The sequence below is a fragment of the Balaenoptera musculus genome, chromosome 8, assembly GCF_009873245.2.
Source record: "Balaenoptera musculus isolate JJ_BM4_2016_0621 chromosome 8, mBalMus1.pri.v3, whole genome shotgun sequence".
NCBI lineage: Eukaryota > Metazoa > Chordata > Mammalia > Artiodactyla > Balaenopteridae > Balaenoptera > Balaenoptera musculus.
The window spans coordinates 101,281,195-101,302,815 of NC_045792.1; the positions used below are offsets into that span (position 1 = coordinate 101,281,195).

General features: G+C 48.3%; 1 protein-coding gene across 2 annotated transcripts; it reads right to left on the reverse strand.

The window, feature by feature from the left end:
* Positions 1-10,130: 10,130 nt before the first annotated feature.
* Positions 10,131-17,505, reverse strand: LOC118900078 (solute carrier family 22 member 6). 2 transcript variants are annotated; one of them, XM_036862272.1, is made up of 10 exons: positions 16,851-17,505; positions 16,405-16,508; positions 15,995-16,149; positions 14,590-14,758; positions 14,036-14,159; positions 13,778-13,893; positions 12,506-12,720; positions 12,287-12,395; positions 10,724-10,927; positions 10,131-10,412 (listed from the first exon to the last, which is right to left on the reverse strand). In XM_036862272.1, exons 1-10 carry the CDS (start codon positions 17,217-17,219, stop codon positions 10,325-10,327), a joined length of 1,653 nt encoding a protein of 550 aa, XP_036718167.1. In that variant the 5' UTR covers positions 17,220-17,505; the 3' UTR covers positions 10,131-10,324. The 2 variants fall into 2 exon arrangements, with proteins under 2 accessions (XP_036718167.1, XP_036718166.1); XM_036862271.1 differs by having other exon boundaries at positions 13,778-13,896.
* Positions 17,506-21,621: the final 4,116 nt, after the last annotated feature.

A 21,621-nucleotide genomic window follows, 5' to 3' on the forward strand; every position in this document is an offset into this window, starting at 1 on the left:
GATCCATCCATGTTGTAGTGTACCAATAGTTCATTCTTTTTATTGCTGAGTAGTATTTCAGTATATGGACATACCACAATTTGTTTATTCATTCACCTGTTGATGAACATTTGTGTTGTTTCCAGCTTTGGGCTGCTGCAAATAAAGCTGCTTTGATCATTTGTGTACAATGTGTGGACATAACGTTTTAATTTCTCTTGGGTAAATGTCTAGAGGTAGAATTGCTGGGTCATATGGTAAATGTATATTTAAGTTCATCAGAAGCTGTCAAATTGTTTTCCAAAGAGTTTCCAAATTATATATTTCCATTTGCAATGTGTGAAATTTCCAGTTACTTTATGTTCTTTCCAACCCTTTGTATGGTCCATCTTTTGAATTTTAGCCATTTTTAGTAGGATGTGTAGTAATATCTCATGGTCTAGTTTGCATTTCTGCATGACTAATGATGGTGAACTTCTTTTCATTTGCTTATTGGCCATTCCATTTATTTTCTGTGGTAAAGCGCATGTTCAGGGACTTCCCTGGTGGCACAGTTGTTGAGAATCTGCCTGCCAATGCAGGGGACATGGGTTTGATCCCTGGTCCAGGAAGATCTCACATGCCACAGAGCAACTAAGCCCGCGCACCACAACTCCTGAGCTTGCACTCTAGAGCCCGCGAGCCACAGCTACTGGGCCCGTATGCCACAACTACTGAAGCCTGCACGCCTAGAGCCCATGCTCCACAACAAGAGAAGCCACTGCAATGAGAAGCCCCTGCTAGACACAACTAGAGAAAGTCTGTGCACAGCTACGAAGACCCAATGCAGCCAAAGGTAAATAAATAAAATTTAAAAAATTAAAAAAACATAAAGCGCACGTTCAAATTTTTTTTTTTGCCCATTTTTTTTTTTTTTTTTTTTTTTTTTTATAAATTTATTTATTTATTTATTTTTGGCTGTGTTGGGTCTTCGTTTCTGTGCAAGGGCTTTCTCCAGTTGCGGCGAGCGGGGGCCACTCTTCATCGCGGTGCGCGGGCCTCTCACTATCGCGGCCTCTCTTGTTGCGAAGCACAGGCTCCAGACGCGCAGGCTCAGTAGTTGTGGCTCACGGGCCCAGCTGCTCCGCGGCATGTGGGATCCTCCCAGACCAGGGCTCGAACCCGTGTCCCCTGCATTGGCAGGCGGACTCTCAACCACTGCGCCACCAGGGAAGCCCCTTTTTTGCCCATTTTTGAATTGGAGTACTTGACTACTTTTTATTGAGTTGTGGAGTTCTTTATATACACTACAGATTTGTGAAACTATGTTTGCATAGCTCTCTCCTCTCCAGAAGTTTGTCCTGCAAATTCTAGCTGCCTTGGCCACTCTTAACTTTTTTGTCCTCCTCAACTCAATGAGATTGCCAGGCTTTCTTTGGATTCCACTTCTCTACACTAAAGTCCGGAAACTGCTTCCAGGAAGAAAGCCTGGGTGATGATAGGTAGGTCTCACATCATTTGTTTCTATTATCAAAGAAATTACAATTCTGCATGGCCTGTTGTTCAAAGGCTGACTATGGTTTCCCACATTTCCTTCAGTTTTCTAGTTGTAGTTGTTTACAGCGGGAGAGTTACTTTGGACCTTGTTATTCCCTCATGCATGGCATAATTTCTTTTCCATTCTTAATGATTTTAAAACAACAATGCTCCTAGTGTAATTGGAAGTGGACTTTATCCCTCCCTAAAGGGAGATGCTAGGTAGGGAGTGTTGGAGAAACCTCCATTCTTCTGGCTTCTTGTTTCTTTGTGGAATAAGGAATGAGTTATCTGATTGGTGAGTTTGGGAGAAGAAACAGGGCATGTATGAGTTCTTTCCTTCTTTCTCTCTTTTGGGGTATCCTTGCCTTCAGAGAGCATGTATTTTGCTCACTTTTGACTACACAGAAAGGTATTTGACAGCTGGGTCTATCTCTCAATAGTTTCCATACTTTGGTGCAGAAAAGATGGGTGTTTTGATAGTTTATTTCATCCAGCTCAAAGTTCAGTATTTCTGAGTAACGTTGTCTTCTTTAATTCTGTTGCTCTCCTGTCTTCATGGTATGTAGAGAAATCAGAAAATATTGTTTTTTATTTCTTCAGTTGTTCCTGTTTATAGAAATGTATTTGGCAAGAAGTCATGAGGACTATAATAATGTGTCAGTTGTCAGGACTTCCGCTTCCAGTCGAGAAGGAGCAGCACAGACTAGATTTACTCTCCTGTCTCAAACTAACAAAAAGCCTATCAAATTATATACAACAGCTGTTTTTAGACATTGGGCAACAGGAAGCACAGGACAGTTACTCCCTAGGAGAAAGAAAACCAATAAAATGAACCTTATGAATCAACTTATTGACTAGAGAAAATTTCAGGTCTGTAGAACAGTGGGTGTGGGGAGGAACCTAGTTGAGGCCTGAAGTCTCCTGGAGCTAAGGGAATGGATTTGGGAATTTGGGATATTTTGTCAGAAATCATACAAGCCAGCAGATAAAGGAGAAATATCTTTAAAGAACTGAAAAGGAGAAAAACTATCAAGTTAAAATTCTATACCCAGCCAGAATATCTTTCTAAACCATAGAGAATCAAGACTTTTTCAGGCATATACAAGTTGAAAGAATTCAGAAGCAGCAGACCTGCAGTACAGGAAATGTTAAATGAAATTAAATTTGTACTTAAAAACCATCTTGCAAGGAAAATTCCAGGCACATATGACTTCACTGGCTAATTCTGTGAAACATTTAAGGAAGAGATAATGCCAAATTCTACACAGACACCTACAGAAATTTCAAGAGTAGACAATACTCCACAAATCATTCTATGAGGCAGCATTACCCTGTGTCTTAGGCAGCTCTGGCTGCTATAACAAAATGCCATAAAATGGGTGGCTTATCAAAAACAGAAATTTGTTTCTCACAGTTCTGGAGGCTGGAAGTGTGAGATCATACTGCCAGCATGGCTGGGTTCTGGTGAGGATCTCTCCTGGGTTGTGGATGACTAACTTCTCATTGTACTCTCACATGGTGGAAAGAGGGCTAGTTCTCTGGTCTTTTCTTATAAGGACACTAATCCCATTCATGAGGGCTCCACCCTCATGATCTAATTTTCTCCCAAGGGCTCCACCTCTAAATGCCATCACATTGGGGATTAGATTTCAACATATGAGGGAATTTCCCAGCGGTCCAATGGTTAGGACTCCATGCTCTCACTGCTGAGGGCCTGGGTTCTATCCCTGGTTGGGGAACTAAGATCACACAAGCTGTGTGGCACAGCCAAAAAAAAAAAAAAAAAAAGATTTCAACTTATGAATTTTGGAGGGACACAAACATTCAGTCCATACCACTCTGATGCTAAAGCCAGACAAAAACATTGCAATAAAAGAAAACTAGGGACCGATATCCCTTATGGTGATAAATGCAAAGTTCTTACTATAATTTTATCAAATTTTAGTCAGCAATACATAAAAAGGATAATGCATCTTGACAAAGTAGTGTTTATCCCAAGAATGCAAAATTGATTTAACATTAAAACATCAATTCATGTAATTCACCTTATTAATAGACTAAAAAAGAAAAACTATATGATCGTCTCAATAGATGCAGAAAGATCTCTTGACACAATTCAATACCAACGACCTCCATGATAAAACTTCTCAGCACACCTGGAATAAAAGGGAATTTCTTCAAATTGATGAAGGACATCTATTGGAAAACTGTAGTCAACATCATACTTAATTGTGAAAGACTAAATGCTTTCTTCCTAAGTTCAGGAAGAAAACAAGGATATTCACTCTCACCACTTTTATTCAACATTGTACTGAAGGTTATAAGCAGTGTAATAATGTAAGTAAAAGAAATGAAAGAATTCCAGAAAAGGAAGAAGGAAATCTGCTTTTATTTGCAGACAACATGATTGCTTGTATAGAAAACCCTAAGGAATCTACAAAAAAGCTACTAGGACTAATAAGTGATTTCAGCAAGTTTGCAGGATGCAAGGTTAATATACAAAAATCAGGTCAGTTTCTGTATAATGGCAACAAACAGTTGTAATGAAATAAAATATCATTAATAATTGCATAAAATATGAAATGCTTAGGGATAGATTTGACAAAATGTGTGCAAGATCTATACACTTAAAAGTACAAAACATTGCTGAGAGAAATTAAAGAAGATCTAAAAAAATGGAGAACTATATCATGGATTGGAATACTCAATATTGTTAAGATGACAATTATTCCCAAAATGATCTATAGATTCAATGTAATACAAATCAAAATTTTAGTAGTTTTTTGGGTAAAAATTTACAAGTTGATTTTAAAATTTATATGGAAATGCATACGATCTAGAGTAGCCAAAACAACTTCGAAAAAGTTAAAATTAAAGGATCTACACTGAGTTCAAGACTAGTTATAAAGTTATAGTTATTAAGACAGTGTGATATTCATGTAAAGACACATAAACAGATCAATGGTATAGAAGAGTCCAGAAATAGAGCCACACACGTAGCCAGTTTACCTTTGACCAAGATACCTAGGCAATTCAATGAGGAAAAGAAAAATTTTCAACAAATAGTGCTGGAATAATTGGTTACAATATGCAAAAAACAATGAACCACAACCCTCTTTACAAAATTAACTCAAAATGGATCATAGACCTGAATATGAGTTAAAACTATAAACTTACAACAAAACATAAGAGAAAATGTTAGTGTCCTTGGGTTTGGCAAAGATTTAAAAAATAAGACACAAAAAGCGTGAATTATAAAAGAAAAAAATAAAAAATTGGACTTCATTAAAATTTAAAAACTTTTGCTATTCAAAAGACACTCATAGGGCTTCCCTGGTGGCGCAGTGGTTGAGAATCCGCCTGCCAATGCAGGGGACACGGGTTCGAGCCCTCGTCTGGGAAGATCCCACATGCCGCGGAGCAACTAGGCCCGTGAGCCACAACTACTGAGCCTGCGCGTCTGGAGCCTGTGCTCCGCAACAAGAGAGGCCACGATAGTGAGAGGCCCGCGCAACGCGATGAAGAGTGGCCCCCGCTTGCCACAACTAGAGGAAGCCCTAGCACAGAAACGAAGACCCAATATAGCAATCAATCAATCAATCAATCAATAAATCTTTAAAAAAAAAAAAAAAGAGCATATACTCCCGACTAATATAGAACATATGGAAATTAAAAAAAAAAAAAAAAAGACACTCATAAAAATGAAGAGACAAGCTATAAACTTAGAGAAAATATTTGCAAAACACATATCTGGCAAAAGATTTTAAAATTTAAGTGGAAACACAAAGTATCTAAACTAGCCAAAACAACTTTGAAAAATTTAAAATGAAAGGAGTATATTCTTGTTTCTAGAATACATTAAAAAACAGCTTCCAACTCAATCATAAAAAATCAACCGAATTAAAAATGTGCAAAAAGTTTTGAATATATGCTAAAGAAGAGATCTAGATGGAAATAAGCACATAAAATTTTCTTAACATCATTAGTCATTAGGGAAATGTAAATTAAGACTACAATAAGATACCACTACACATTCCCTCCAATGGCTAAAATTTAAAATATCAATCATACCAAGAGTTGGCAAAGATGTGGAGCAACTGGAACTCTCACATACTTGGTGAATTGTTACAACCACTTTGGAAAACTGGCTATTTCCTAAAAACTTAAACATACATCTTGCATACTACTCAGCCATTCCACTCCTTAATGTTTGCTCAAGAAAAATGGAAGCCATGTCCACACAAAAAAGGGCATGAAGAAACTTTGCTGGCAATGGCTATGTTCATTGTCTTGATTTTGGTGATGGTTTCATGGGTGTATGCATCTGTCAAAACTCATCAAATTTAACACTGTAAATATGGGCAACTAATTGTCTATTATATTTTTAAAAAGCTGTAAAAATATATTAGTTATCATGTCTTTGGCTGCAAATCACAGAAAAACCAACTTACAATGGCTTAAAGAATCAAGAGGATAAGGAGGACTTAAATTTAAATTCTTACCTTCTACCATTAGAGTAGAGGTAGGTGGCTCCAGGATTGGTTAAATCAGTGGCTCAGTGACACCATCAATCCCCTAGGTTAGTTCCATCTTTCCACTTTGTTACTCTTAGTTGCTGCCTTCATCTTTGCTCTGGTTTCCCTCTTGGGTCACAAGATGGCTGCCACAGTTCCAGACATCCCATCCAGACTCAGCATTGTCTGTCAGCTAAATCTAATCTAGCCCTAACAGGCTATTTGGTTTCTTCTCTGGGTGTGGCTTACATGGAACTTGCTACTGGGGTGTGGGTTTCTCTTGGGGGAGACATTTAGGAGAAGCAGGAGCAGACCTTACTAGAGCTGGTCAGGGAAACCGAGGCTCAAGGTCATCTAGCTTATTACTCCAGCTTTTTGCAGTGGAGTCAGCTACTGTTCCATGATTACAGCATGAACTACGTGGAGACAGTCACATCTCAGAGAATAACATTAAGTGGTTTTCTTGAAAGAGGAGGAACAATGGGGCAATGGGGCCCACCCAGTGTTTTTCTTTTGCTCTCTATACCTATAACAAAAATCTTTCCTTCAACAATTTAAAAAATGTGAAAGTAAGGTAGGGGTTAAACAGAGAGGGGTCTAGGAGTCCTAAACTTAACTGGCTACAAGGGTCAGAGGGTAACATAAATATGTGAATCTGTCAGATGTAAGACAATAGGCAGTGGTGAGGCCTTTGGTGATTTGGACAGTACAGCCCTATCCCCACCAAAAACATAATGCATGGGAAAATAAAAGCTCTATGGGCCAGTTTGAAACTCCTGGAGGAGTCTGAGAATAAGGGATGTGTATTCGTTTCCTACTGCTGTTGTAACACATTGCCACAAACTTAGTGACTTAAAACAGCACACATTAATTTTCTTATAGTTCTGGAGGTCAGAAGTCTAAAATCAATGTGTTGGCATGGCTACATTCCTTCTCGAGGCTTCAGAGAAGAATTCATTTCTTTGTCTTTTTCATCTTCTAGAGACTGCTTGCATTTCTTGGCTTGTGGTCCCTTCCTGTATCACTAGGACCTCTTGTTTCTGTTGTCACATCTCCCACTACCCACTCTGATCTCCTGCCTCTCTCTTAAAAAGACTATTGTGTTGGGACTTCCCTGGTGGCACAGTGGTTAAGAATCCGCCTGCCAATGCAGGGAACATGGGTTCGAGCCCTGGTCCGGGAAGATACCACATGCCGCGGAGCAACTAAGCCTGTGCGCCACAGCTACTGAGGCTGCACTCTAGAGCCCGCGAGCCACAACTATTGAGCCCATGTGACACAACTACTGAAGCCTGCACGCCTAGAGCCTGTGCTCCACAAGAAGAGAAGCCATTGCAGTGAGAATCCCACGCACTGCAACGAAGAGTAACCTCCGTGCGCCGCAACTAGAGAAAGCCCATGCACAGCAATGAAGACCCAACGCAGCCAAAAAATAAAATAAAATAAAATAAAATAAAATAAAATAAAATAAAATAAATAAGTTTATTAAAAAAAAATCACTATTGTGATCACACCAGGCCCACCCAGGTAATCCAAGATAATCTCTCCATCTCAAGATCCTTAACTTATTCACATCTGCAAAGTCCCTTTTACCATGTAAGGTAACATATTCACAGGTTCCAGGATCAGGATGTAGACATCTTTGGGCATCCATTATTCAGCCTACCACGTGAAATGAAAGCTTAACTGGCTGGGCATCTGCTCTCCAAGGGGCCATGTAACTACTGGGAAGTGGGGAGAAGAGCCTGATGGAGGAGCTTGGTGTGGACTGAAGCTTGAGTTGTTGGGGTGGGACGTGGGATGCAAGGGTGGGGCCCTGGGAAGGTGGCTTCTGGTGAGCCCCCTACCAGCGTCATGCAGGTGAAGAACCTCTTGAATGTGCCGTCCTGCCCAGGAAGTGCTCAAGGCTGTAGGCCGAGAAATTGAGGGTGGCCTCAAAGGCTCTACCTACTCTGGCTGAAGATAGGACCTTGTGTTCAAAACTGGGGACAGCATCTGTGGCCACTGAGGTGGTGCATGACCGTATTAGAACTTGGCCTTCCAAGGCAAGAGGATGAGATGTGAGCCAGTGTTTGGGGGCTGACTCCTTGGGGAGACTGGGTCAGAAGTCACGTACTGGTGACTTAAGAGTGGGAGGAAGGTAGAATTCCATTTGGTCAAGGGCATGGGGTGAGTGCAGGAAGTCTCAGGCCAGGAGCTGGGGAAACGGAGTCCGTGCAGATGGTGTAAGCCACCTGAGTCAGCACCAGGTCTTTACCAGTTGGGGGTGTATGCAGCTGGGACAGGCCAGGGACTGGCTCTGGTTGAGACAGATGCAGGTACCAGGTGATCTAAGCACAGAGATGAGAGACCTACAGGAATCAGAACATGTCAGAGCTGCTAGCAGGGTTTTGAGGCAGGGGTAGGGCAAGTCCCTGGTCCCCCAAACCCCTACATCTGCAGAAGCAGAAGATGCCATCCTAGGTGCCCCTCATCGGCCACGAGGGCAACACTGCCTGAGAAATAGCAGCAGGGGTGGGGCTGGTGGCGCTCTGGCATCTACTGGGTCCTACAGTGGCCAAGAAATTCTTGGGGAGCATGGGAATGTCAGCATCATCGGGGAACACCAAGGTTTCAGATGTTCCAGGATGTGGGGTGGGTTACGGTGATTTCAGCTCTGCCCAGTCTGTCCTCTGGCTGGCTGAGCTGCCTTGAGCTCTCCCAGGGCTTTGTGGCTTTTTCAGGGGAGCTCCAGGCCACCTCCCCTCTCCAGGTTGCCCTGACTCAGCTCGAGCCCTCGGGTCCCACCTGGAAGGCAATGTGTACAGCTTGAGAGTGTGAACTTTCCCCAGGGGATGAGGGTCTGGGGGGCTGGGTCGCTTGCAGGGGAAAGAGTAAGGGGCAGTGTGCCAGCAGACAAGCATGACTAAGCAAGTACATGTACTAGCGGGCACTGCTAGCCCCCTCCTTCCTGCCACCTGTGGGTGTTAAAAGGACTATCTTTTCCCATGGCCTCCCCACTCCAACCCCCCACCCCCACCCCCACCCCCAGCTTCCCTGAAGGGAGCTCCCTTGCTGATGCAGGTGATTGGATAGTCCTCTTTTCCTGGCTGTGATCCCTAAACTGCCTTCTATCCCTCCTTTCACATGGTTCCTACCATGTGATCCGGTCTCCTCCACCGCCCCCCCCTTCTCTGTCTCCTGTCAGCTCAGGAGGGAGGAGTAGAAGCACAGCCCTGGGGGGTGGAAGAGGCCAAAGTCTCAGTGCCTCACAGCCCCCGGGGAATTGGTGGGGGAGGGGGGATGTCCTGGCACACACATTTCACGTGGTCTGCTTCTAACCCTGACTCTGCAATTTAATAGCTGTGTGAATTTGGGCAAGTTACTTAACCACTCTGGGCCTTGATTTCCTTACCTGTAAAATGGGGATAATACTAGCACTTATCTCTAGAAGGTTCCTGGGAGGATTGAATGCGTTAATACATGCAAAGTGCTTAGGACAGTGCCCGGCACCAAATTAGCACTCAGAGGTGGCTCTCTGGCTGGGTTCCACCCTCCCCTTTTCCTCCTCCTTCCCCTCCACCAGCCCAGGGCCCGCTGGAGGCTGAGCAGCAAAGAAAGGCCAGGAAGTGCAGTGCGGAGGATTAGGGTAGCTAGCAGGCTGTATCTCCAGGTGCGGAGCTGGAAGTGGCAAACTGGTTTTGAGTCCAGACCCTGCTGGAATCCCGAGGAGCAGGGATCAGCATCCTGACGTCACAGCTGCTCTCTTTTCTCTCCTCCTTCGCTGCCAGAAGTTCCCAGGAGCTTTCACAGAGAGGGAGGATCCTGAAACAAAGCCTCTGATTGGCTGCTTTCATGTTAGGCCCTTGTCAGTTTCCAGCCTGATAGGGAAGGGGTGGAGAGTAAGGGATTTAAAACTCAGAAATAGCAGTATTTAGATAGGTTAGAGAAGGAAGGAGGGAAGAGGGAGGAAAGCAGGGACAGGGGAGGGGGCCGAGGTAAGAGGTCCTCCTCCCGTTGCCTGGGATGGTTTGTAAAGTCCTGGGGATTGAGGGCGGGGACTGGATTGTACGCTCTTTTGGCCTGGAAGCTGGCTGAAGCGGAGCGGCTGTTACTTTTGAGACAGGAGAGACAAAGGGAGATGGTGCGCACAAACCTTTTAATATGCGGTCTTCGTGGCGTCTATTCAGAGAGGGGGGCCCCTGGGGAGTGCTCCCTGAACCATAGCCCCAACACTTGGGCCACCATTCCCCCTTCCCCCTTCTCCTGTGAGCGGCCCAGGACCTGTAGGACCCTGTCTTCCTTCAGGGCTCCGTAAGGCTCCTTTTCAGCCCTCAGAGTCCGTCCTTTGCTTGTGCTGAGGCCTGGAGCGGGACCATCTGCTTTCGCTCCTGTCGCTGCTGCCTCCTCTTCCCTCTCCTCCTGTGGCAGGTTGGGGTGGGTGGGTGGGCAGGAGAGTGGTGTCCTCGGTATGCAGCCTCCAGGCCAGCTTGGGGCTCCCAGGGGGCTCTCCATTCAGCTGTGCCCAGCTACCAGCTCTCTGCCCCAAACATCTACCACTCCCTGGAGCCGCGAGCCCCAAGAAAGGACTCCAGGAGACTCTCAGCCAACTGGGGACACAGGGACAAAGAGCCCTGGCCTGGAAGAGGAGGCCTGGGTTTGAGTCTTAATGCCGCCCCAGCCTGGATGTGTGACCCGGGGAGAGTCCCTGCTGTCTCTGGGTGGAGGCCCACCTGTTTTCCACGTCCTGCACCGTGTCTGGCAGTGGCTGGCCCAGGGTCTCCGGCAGGAGGGCAGTGGCAGCGCTGGCAGCCACGGGGACAGCGCCGTAGATAAAGAGAGGCACGGAGGGGTAGATCTCGGCGGTCATGCTCACCAGTGGGCTCACAATGCTGCCCACTCGGGCCAGAGTGCTGCCCATTCCCAAGCCTGTCTGCCTGCGGGACCCAGGGGGATGGGCGCCGGTTAGTGTTCTGGCATGAATGCTGAGGTTCTGGCTGAATTTGGGGCCAGGGCAGCTCGGGCCCTGCCCCAGGAGACCCCCTGGTGCCTGCTCTGTTCCCCATTTGATTAGCTAACCAATTTGGCATTTATTTTGGAGATTAAAAAAAAAAAAAACCAAAACAGGTTGGGAAAGGCTCTGGGCAGAGAATCAGGAGATTGAATTTTGCCTCTGCCTTTAACTTGCTATGTGACCTTGGGCAAGTCTCTTGCCCTCTCTGGACAGTTTACTGAACTGTTGAGTTAGCTTAGTTCGGCCAGTTGTTCTCAGATCACCTGAGGGATTTGATTTACAGTTGCCCCAGCTCCATACAGACCTGTTGGATTAGAATCCCCAGGGGAAGGGACCTGGACTCTGTATGTTAAGAATATGTTAAGAACATTCTCTATGAGAGCAGAGGTTAAAAACTTTGACTAGGGAGATAAACTGCTTGGGTTCAAATCTAAGCTTCCTGACTTATAAGCTGTGTGACCTTGGGCAAGGCACTTAACCTCTCTGTGGCTCAGTTTTCTCATTTGGAAAATGGGAATTATCATAGTACCTACCTCATAAGCTTGTTATGAGGACCAAAAGAGTTGATATTTGTAAACAGTTTGACAGTGCCTGGCACATAGTACTACTTTATACTATTGCTCTTTCAGCTGAAATCCTTTGAAGGTACAGGGCAGTAACCATGACCCCTTGGGGTTCTCATTCCAAGTAGCCTAGGGAAGCCTGGCATTTCTTTGACATCTCATATGAATTTTGCACCCCATTCTTTTTTTTGTTGTTGTTGTTGTTTTGCATCCCATTCTTAAAATAGATATGTGTTTCTGGTGTCTTAATGCAAAAATACCCCCTCCCTGCAACCTTGGCACTCAAAAAAGCAGTGCTGTATTTATCCATACAACTCCCAGAACCACCGTTATTAAGTGGTTGCTCTGTGATAAAAAATTACTTTCATGTTTGTGGTCTTTGGTTTCAGACATACTACTTGGTTAAAGATGGAATTTAGATTTTGTGGCAGCTTCTAACTTATGCTTTGGAGATCAAGGGGGGACTTCAATTAACTGCCTCTGAGATGTGTCTTCTTGGCCTCCAACCCTGTCCCAGTTGGTGGCTCAAATCTTCCCCTCAGGTCAGGTAAGAGCTTAGGGGGCAGCCTAAGCGTGTACTGAGCGGCTGATATAGACCTTTCACTGTTAGGTGCTGGGAGGGGGCCTTGGGCTGGGGCATACTGGCCTGTGCTCTGGGTCTGACCTGTGTGCGGGGGAATGTCTTGCCCCAAAGCCCCTCCCGTTAAGCTCCCACTCACCGGATCACTGTGGGGTACAGCTCCCCAGTGTACAGGAAGATGCAGTTGAAGGAGGCGGCCAGGCAACCCTTCCCCAGCACAGCCAGGGAGGTTCGGACAATGGACTGATCTAGAGAGAAGAGAGGGGGTCAGCAGATCTCGGGAGTGCGGGCTGAGAAGTTGGGTCGTGTCTGGGGGTGTGGCCAAGGGTGAGGGACCAAGATGTTCATGGGTGCTCACCCTGGGGTACCACCCCATTGATCAGGATGCAGATGCCTGCCAGCAGCAGTGAGGCCATCTGGGCAGGCCGGCGGCCCATAGAGTTGATGACAAGGAAGCCCACAAGCTTGGCAGGCAGGTCCACAGCACCAAAGATCACCTGGATTAGGTAGATGCTGACCCCAAAACCCTGCAGGTCCATGACCAGCCCATAGTAGGCAAAGCTAGTGGCAAACCTAGTGGGGAGGGATGAGGGGTATGGAGTTTGTTAGGAAGATTAAAGGGGGGGCAGGTGCTCATCCAAAACAGGGGTGAGCTGCACAGGTTACCCTGCTTAAGAATCTGGAATCTACCTCGCCTGATATTTCTTCTGTCATTTAGTACGCACTTTGCGTATTGGGGTAGTCCTCCAATGCCCCAGATTTCTCAGTCTTCTGATAGTGTCCCCAGTGTATTAGGGAATCTTCACTTAGTTGCCATGTAGGATTTACACAGTTTTAGTCTTTATTTTATCTATTGATACTGGACTGAGGGAGGAAAAGTGGATATCTAAAGCCATATCTTTAGGACCAAGGTGTTGGGAGAGGACAGAGTTTTCCGGGACCTGTCCGTGGTCCTGGGATGGGTGTTGTGCTTCTTAAGATGTCAAGAGCCCAGAATATAAAGCTCAGGTTGTTGGGCAGAACCCACAACCTGGAGTAAATCCCAAATTGGAAGCAAAGAATTCATTGGCAGGATTGTTCCTTCTGACCATGTTTCTCTTAACTGTCATGGGATTGCTATGATGATGGAGTTGGGAGGGTAGCATGTAAGAGGGGTAATGGGTAATGTTGCAGTGGGAAGGGAAGATTTTTGGCTGGTCTCAACCCTGGCCAGAGTGTACTTTCAGAGATGAGTTTTGCCTGTGCCTGTGTTTCTGGCAGGCACCACAAGGCCAGTAATGTCTCTCAATGTTTTGCAAGCCAGCCTTGTCTCTGCCTCTGTGATGTAATTCTGTTGACTCTGCGGGCCATCAGTACCGATGAAGTGTTTCCATATTGGAACAGAGCTGATAAAAGGAGAAGAATATGGAGAGATTGATGCCCAGTTTGGGGATTGGAGGCAAACTGAGGCTGGAGGTCATCTGGTTCTTTAAGACTCTCTCTGGTGGGGGATTCCTGCCCCTCATAGCTGGTCTGCTGACTTCCTCCCTCTTGTCTCCCTTCTTCCATCCCCTGCGTCCACTCTTTCCCCAACCAGTCTTTTGTCTCTTGGTCTGTCTGTCTGTCCATCAGTCTGTCTGTCTGGGCCTACCACAGCATGGAGAGGCAGAGGAAGAGGCGGCGAAGGGCAGGACAGCGCAGCAGCTCCATGGCCGAGGCCTGGCCCTTGCCCAGGGTCAGCTCCTTCTGCAGACTGGCCCGGAGCACCTGCTGGGATGGATGGGGCTCAGGGCTTGGACTTCCATAGGAGCTCCTCCCAGCCTAGCTCCTCACTCAGAGAAGCCCTGTGAGTCCTCGGTTTAGGGATGGAGCCCTGGTGGGGTGTCATGGGAGGTCTCAGGGGTCTCACCTCCATACTTAGACTGGCCCCCTCTTCCCGCTTCCCATTGATCCAGGCCACTCTTTGCAGGGCCTTCAGGGTGAGGTCCAGCCTCCCAGAGGAGGAGTACCAGCGGGCCGACTCGACGAAGAACCTGGGAGCAGGGGTGAGCGTGGGTGTTGGCGTGGCTTCAGTTCCAGTCACTGGGGCTGGAGGCAGGGCGTGGGCTTTCCAGAGGTCTGCAGTGGGATTTTATGTAAGATTGGGAACCCAGGACTTTGCCACACCCCAATCTCTAGGACCATAAGGCAGTGCCCAGCTTGGCGATGACTTATTCCCCAACACGGGAGCTCAGCCCTTGGGTGCTGGGTAAAGGGAGCAGGGCAGGCAGGCCGGAGAGCTGGGGGGAGCTGGGGAAGCCAGAGAACCGGACACGCTGGGGCAAGTCTTTCCACCCAGAGCCTCAGTTTCCCTCAGTTTCCTCAGGTCACACTGGGTCACTGGCCTGGGTTTGACCTTCTCTGATTCTGTGGGCGAGATCTGGGGGAAGTCTTGTCCCTCACAGCCCTCTGGGCCCCACGCACCAGGAGTAGATGAAGAAGGCAAAAAAGGGCACGGAGACCAGCAGCTGCAGGTAGCGCCAGTGGGGCACAGCATAGGCCACACCGGCCAGGAGAAACTGGCCCAGGCTGTAGACGTAGCCGATCAGGGTGCCCACGCAGGCCCGCGTGTGGGTGGGCGTCCACTCCACATCTGAAAAGAGGGTTAGGACGGAGCGGTGGAACTTACTGGGTGCCAGGTGGGTGGAGACCCGTGGAGCCCACCAAGACCCCTCTCTCTGTTCAAACCTTGGTCTGTCCCAAGGCTCAGTGGAAGATAACATCAAACGAGGTTGGGGGCCGTGGGAGGGGGAGTGGGGGACTTGTGATGGAGGTGGGGATGGGGAGGTAGGTTTGGAATCCCCAGGACTTGTCCCCTCCACTCTCCTGCTGTGTGTTTTTGCTCCTCTGCAACCTACTGTCCTGGCCAGGGTTCTCTTTCCCTGCAGAGCACCTCTGACCACTCATTCCATCCTCAACAGCACCCGCCCCTCTGGTCCTTCTCAGTCTGGGCTGGATTTCAGCCTCAGTGGCCAGAGCAGCTCAGAGGAGACAGTAGCTTTCCTCCACTCTGGAGAGTTGAGGTGGGAGTGGGACCACCTCTCTGCTTCTGTCTGAAGAAGTCCAGTTTCGTTCCTTGTGGGCTCCTGATTTGGCAGCTGGGGCAGTGGCTTGAAGACTTAGATTGGCCTTTGGGACTGGATTCCCTAGGTGTCCTGCCCCAGCCCTAGCCTTGTCCTGGTTAATTCCTTTAGTCTGGAGAATCCCAAATCCTTAGATTCCCTTCTGGGCTTGAGGAATGAGCTTGGGTAAATCCTTTCCCTTCTCCCCAGCCTCAGGTTCCTCATCTGAGAAACAGGGAGAAGGGAGGTGACTTATCCAAGGGTGCACACTGATGCCTCATGGACGGGCCATGCTCAGTCCATAAATGTGTTTGGTCTATATGATGCTGGCTTGCCCTATGTTAAAAATATGAGAATTAATTGCAAATGTTAAAAAAAATTGGGATATTTTACACTGATAAAAAAGGGTGGGGGAAGATCTGACAGCCCTGAGACTTCTTGGCTGGAGCAGCTGAGTGGCTGTGGCCCCTCTGGATGGATGTGACTATCTTTCGGAGACAGTCCTCACCACTGCCTAATGCCTGCTGTCTGCTTCAGTCATTTAGGGGAATTACCTGGCCCTAACAATGGAGTTTGCAATTACATGTCTAAATGAGAGGTCAGGATGGTGTGAGCCCCGGGAAAAAGGCTGCTATGTTGGCTGGAAGGGCAGGACAGGCTGAGTGCAGGAGGGGTGGGCTGGGAGAGGAAGCTGGAAAGGGGCTGCAGGGCTGGGTGGTCGGAGGGGAGTGGGTAGGGGCCTGCCCTGCCCTTCCGGCCTCCCTCACTCAGTGTCATGCAGTTGAGGGAAATGCCAGCCAGCGACATGCCCGAGAGGAGCCGGAAGGCACAGTAGACGGGGAAGTTGGGAGCAAAGGCGGCGCAGGTTCCTGACACAGCCGTCTGCAGGTAGTTCAAGATCAGCACCTTCCGGCGGCCCAGCCTGTCGGGGGAAGGAAGACCTGCAGCAGGGGTCCTGAGGACCAGCAGGGGCCAGGCTAAACTGGGAGAGGGGCGCTTGCCCTGAGTGAGTCCCTGGGGTGGGGGTCTTTGCAGGACCCGTGACTTATCATGAGACTCTGCTATAGGTCTTCAAACGAGCCCCAGCTGGTGATGCCAACCTCCCACCTAGGCCCCCCAAGCCCAGCTGAGGAGCCCCCAGTCCCAGCCCGGCTCCTTGGCCCTGCCCAGGACTGACCTGTCTGCCAGGTGCCCGAATATCATGGCTCCGAGAAGCACCCCTACCATGTACAAGGACTGAGCCAGCTGGCGTAAGGCCCTACGAGAACACACGAGGTCCCACTGTGGGGAGAGGGGGCAAGGGTCAGGCCAAGGTGAGCCTGGGCTGCAGGGCAGGCCCTTGCCCTCCTTCCGGCTGGCCCTCTGAGGCCTGTGTCACCCTCTTCCCACGACTCTCCTCTTTGGCCCCAGGAGCTGAGAGACTCTTCTTGACCCCTACAACTCCCACCTCCCCCTTTCCTACAAAGACCCCCATCTTGAACCCCTTTCTCCATTTTCCCATCTTGGCCTCTGGAGAATTTGAGACAGTCTGTGTGTGTGTGTGTGTGTGTGTGTGTGTGTGTGTGTGTCTCAGAGGGGAAAGCACACTCTGGATGGTGCACAGAGGGGCCCAGGTCTCCTCACCTCCATCACGATGGTGGAAGGGAACGTGCTATTGTCATAGATCCAGCCGTGGGTGCAGGGCTCTGTGGCCCCCGTGCCATTGGTCTCTGTGCCATTGGGAAAGGGCGGCCCCCGCTGGGGGGAGGTGAAGCGGAGGCAGGACTCGGGCCGCCCCTGCCCGTCCCGGGGCAGCCAGGCGTCCAGCTCCCCGTCCTTGCTGAGGTTGGTGTCGGCAGGCGGGCGGCAGTGGTGGGTGGGGACAGCGGCGGTGAAGTTCTGCAGGGTGTTGTGGGAGGCCATCAGGAGCAGGGGGAGGACCACCAGAGTGACCTGGATCTGCTGGAAGCGGCCGGCGCCCCCCACCTGCAGCAGGAGGTCATTGAAGGCCATGGGGCCAGGCCTGGCCGAGAGGCTGGGGGCTGAGGACTTCCAGTCCCGGGCCCTCCGTCTGTGTGCCGGTCCGCCTGCTGCCCTTCCCTGGAGGAGAGGGACTGCCGTTGCTTCCGCAGCCAAGCTGCTCCTGGAACTGAATCTGAGCTGGCTCTGTAGGGGGGACAGCAGCCCGGCCAGGCGGCCCCTCCTTTCTTCTCTCTCCTTGTTCCGTCCCTCCCTTTCCTTGGCAGCCTCTCCCCACTTGGTGTGAGTGTGTGTGGGGTGTTTCTCAGCTTTCAGGGTCTGCTGTAGCCCTGACCCCTACAGGGGCAGTATTTAATCCTTGGCCTGGAGGGAATGAGTTAAAGTGTGACTTGGTATCAGAAGGATTAACCCTCCAAGTATCCTTGTATCAGTGGAATTTCTCCACGTGGGTATAAAGGGCAGGAGAGGGTGGACTGAAGTGGGGGTGATGGGAGCAGATCGTACTGGGCATCTGGGGGCAGGAGGGGCATCTGGGGGCAGGAGGGGACAGGGTGGGACCTTTTTGTCTTCCTTTTAGTGAGGGGATTGGGCTCTGGGAAGTGTGCTGGCCTCTTGTGGGGCTTCTGTCCCTTTTAGTGGGCAGGATCCAAAGGGACCATCTTGGGGAGGGGTTGCCAGAGAAAATACAGGTCGCCCAGTTAATTTGAATTTCAGATCATCAAAGAAATTTTTTTCTTTAGTGTTAAGAATGTCCCTAATATTTACATGGGACATACTTCTACTAAAAAAGTATTCATTGATCTGAAATTCAAATTTAACTGGGTTTCCTGTATTCTTTTTTTTTTTTTAACATCTTTATTGGAGTATAATTGCTTTACATTGTTGTGTTACTTTCTGCTGTATCACAAAGTGAATTAGCTATATGTATACATATGTCCCCATAAACCCTCCCCCTTGCGTCTCCCTCCCACCCTCCCTATCCTACCCCTCTAGGTGGTCACAAAGCACCGAGCTGATCTCCCTGTGCTATGCGGCTGCTTCCCACTATCCTGTACTATTTGCTAAAATTGGCAACCCCGGTCTTTGGTCTTCTGGGGACAGCTTACATCTTATAGGACCATGGCTTTGTTCAATTGGAAGACACAATAGAGGTCAGAGGCTGCTTTTGAAGCAGTGGGACCTAAGACCAACATCTTATGTGATGTAGATTGAGTCTTCCAGTATCTCAGCTTTTACTTTCTTGCTCGTCCTGATTCAAAATTTCCCTTTGTCTTGTCTTCTGTCTATAGCTTCTCCTCCTCCTCCTTCTCCTCCCCTTCTCCTCCCCCTTCTCCTCCTTCTTCTTTTCCTTCTTCTCCTCCTCTTCCTCCTCCCCTCCCCTCCCCCTCCCCTTCCCTTCCCCTCCTCCTCCTCCCCACCCCTCCTCCCCCTCCCCCTCCTCCTTTTTCTTCTTCTTCTTCTTCTCCTTCTCCTCCTTCTCCTCCTTCTTCTTCACAATGAGCGTGAACGTATTTTACTTTTAGCCACAACTCTAAGATATTCACTTGATTTCCCCAACGGTTTGGTTCCTGCGTCCAGGTCACTCCTGCTCAGGGCAGTACCAAGCTCTGATTGGATGGGTTTCTATGGGATCCGATTGGTTGGATCATGGGTTGGGCATGTCAAGAGAGTGGGTTACAGCTTCTTGATTTTACTTTCCATAATGTATATTATATAAACCGTGGGCTCAGTTTACTTGGATCCAAATCCTCACTCCACACTTGCTGGCCATGGGCAAGTTGCTAAACTTTCTGTATCTCAGGGTCCTTGTTTGCAAGATGGGGATAATGGTTGTGTATGCCTCATTGGGTTGTTGGAGGGTTAAATGAGCAATTACAGGTAAAGATCTTAAGGTGGTCCCTGCCCTGTGGCTCAGTGATCATGAGCTGTTCTTATTATTTGTTTCTGGTAAAAAGGTGACACTATCACACTGATTTTAGAGAGAAAATGTGCCTAGGCACATCTTACCCTCAGAACAGTGATTCCCGATTGGGGGAGATTTTTTCCCCAGGGGACATCTGGAGACATTTTTGGTTGTCACCACTGGGGGTGGTGGTACTACTGGCATCTAGTGGGTAGAGTCCCAGGAATGCTACTCAACATCCTACAGTGCACAGGACAGGTCTCCATAACCAATAATTTTCTGGAGTTATAATGTCAATAGTGCTAAGAAACCCTACCCTAGAAGATGTCCTCAAACTTCTTTTGTATAGTGATCAATCCCATACCTGCTTGGCAAAGGACAGTGCAGTCAGATGGATGACTCCTACCAACATATTTCTAAGAATCCCCACATGCTTATTTGAATGGGCAAATGTTTGCAAGGTGAACATGAGAACTCCTCTGCCTCCCCAGAATAACAGCAGCCTTGCAGGCTCCAAAGTGCTGCAAGTCTTCCCCTAGCTGCGCCTACCCAGCCAGTTTTGCCACTGGAGTGGCTGAATCAAGACCCTGGTCTCCCTGTGTCCAGGCCAACACCCTTTCCCACCATGTTCTAACTCGATCGCCGGGTTTGGGTTACCATATCAGACTCTTTTTTGCCCTTCGTGGTGTGTTTCCATTTGAGGTCTCTGGCTGTCCCTCTCTGTAATCTGCCACCTATTGACTGCTCCTCTAGCCCACTTCAGAGATTTTGGCATATGTCTGAACACAATGGATTATTAGGGTTCCGTAGTTTTACAGGAGGTATGCCAGGCCCTGTACAAATTAGCTGATGCAAAGGGCCGTGAAGGGAAGGGGCATTTCTCAATTCTTCTGGGCACAAATCTCCAAGTCTTACTGAGGGGAAGCAGTTTGACTTCGGACTTCTCTTGTAAGGAGTCAAGATGCTCTGTTAATATCGCACAGTTTACACAAACTACACTTTTGTGTATGAAGTTGGGGGAGTATTTATTGTCTATCGAAGTCCTGGGTACATAAAATCTTACGCTAGTTCAAACCTATTCTAACTTCAAAGGCAACGAAGTTCTTAACTAGTACTCTGGAGGTGTGGACTGCCCAGCTAAAGAGCTCTTGGTGACCATCTGACCTCATATGTACAGAAGAGAATAGGGGAGGCCCAGAGAGGTATGAGACTCAACCAGCTTCCCTCCTCCCACCCTGTGTTGGTTCTGGGCTGGGACCCCATGGGTGTCCAGATGCCTGACAACATTTTCCAGGCCAAGGTATATAAGAACCTTGTGGCCTGGGGATGTGAGGACAGCTGGACAAACAGCTTGGGGGTTCTGGCGCCAGTCTCCTGCCAGGACTTGGTGCCCTCATGGGGGAGTGGGTGGAGTGCCAAGTGCAGTGGGGGAGATTGTGGGCCCCTACAAGCACCCTTCTTCTCTGAGCCTGTGTCCAATCCTGCCTGGGAGAAGAGCTCCCTCCCTAGTGTCTGACCAGCTCCAAGCCTGCCTAAGTCTGGAAAAGGCTCAACTGGAAATTCTAGGGACTGAACTGTGGTTGGCTCCTGGAATTATCTGGTTAGTGAGGGGATTCCCCACCAGCCTCTCAGCTCATGGAGAGTTTCTGGATGGAATTGCTCCCGTGGCAAATGATTTGTAGAGCCAGGAACTATCCTTTAGGGACATTCTGGGTCATTAAACACCCAGAGTTGGACTCCCCTGTGCTCACTGGAATGTGGACTTAAGTTCTGGCCTTGCTCACCGAGAAGGGGTCAAATCTGAGGACTTCCGACTGGCCAAGAGCCACAGAACCACGTGCCATTAGCGATGAACACCATCACACAGGTGAAGACTTCCATTGTGCAGATGAGGAGACCAAGGCCCAGAGTAGGCAAGGGATTTGTCTAGGATCACACAGAAAGCAAATCTAGAACTCAGCCCTCTTGATTCCATTGCTTTTTCTACTATGTTAGCAGCCATCACATATCCCAGATTTCCTGAGACATCCAGATTTTGTATAATTTTATTCCATTAAATAAATGGGATTTAAGGTGTGTGACTACCTATGATTTTGATGTTGATTATTTTGTGAGACTTTTCAAATAAAATAATTTACAGATAAAGAAAACACTCTTGCTCAGATCACATGCCCTAAGTGTGAGTTTGAAATGATTGACCTGGAGAGAAGTCTGGCAGACTCCAAGTGCCTGCCAGGTCTACAACAACATTCGGAGCAAGGAGCCAAATTGTGAGCTTTATGCCTTGTGGCCTGGCTACTCTGGCCAATGGGTAGTATATAAGTTAGAAATTAATCCAAAGACTGCCATTTAAAGGCTGGATATGAGTCTAGTAACCAATGAAGTGGCTCAATATGAGGACGCCCCCCAAGTGAGGTGCTCCACATTGGGTGGCAATTCACTGAGCCAGTTCAGGGACAGAGAGAAGCGAATAGGGAAAGCGGGAGGAGCTGGAGTTGTCGAGGAACAAGCAGACATGGAGAGAGGGTGGAA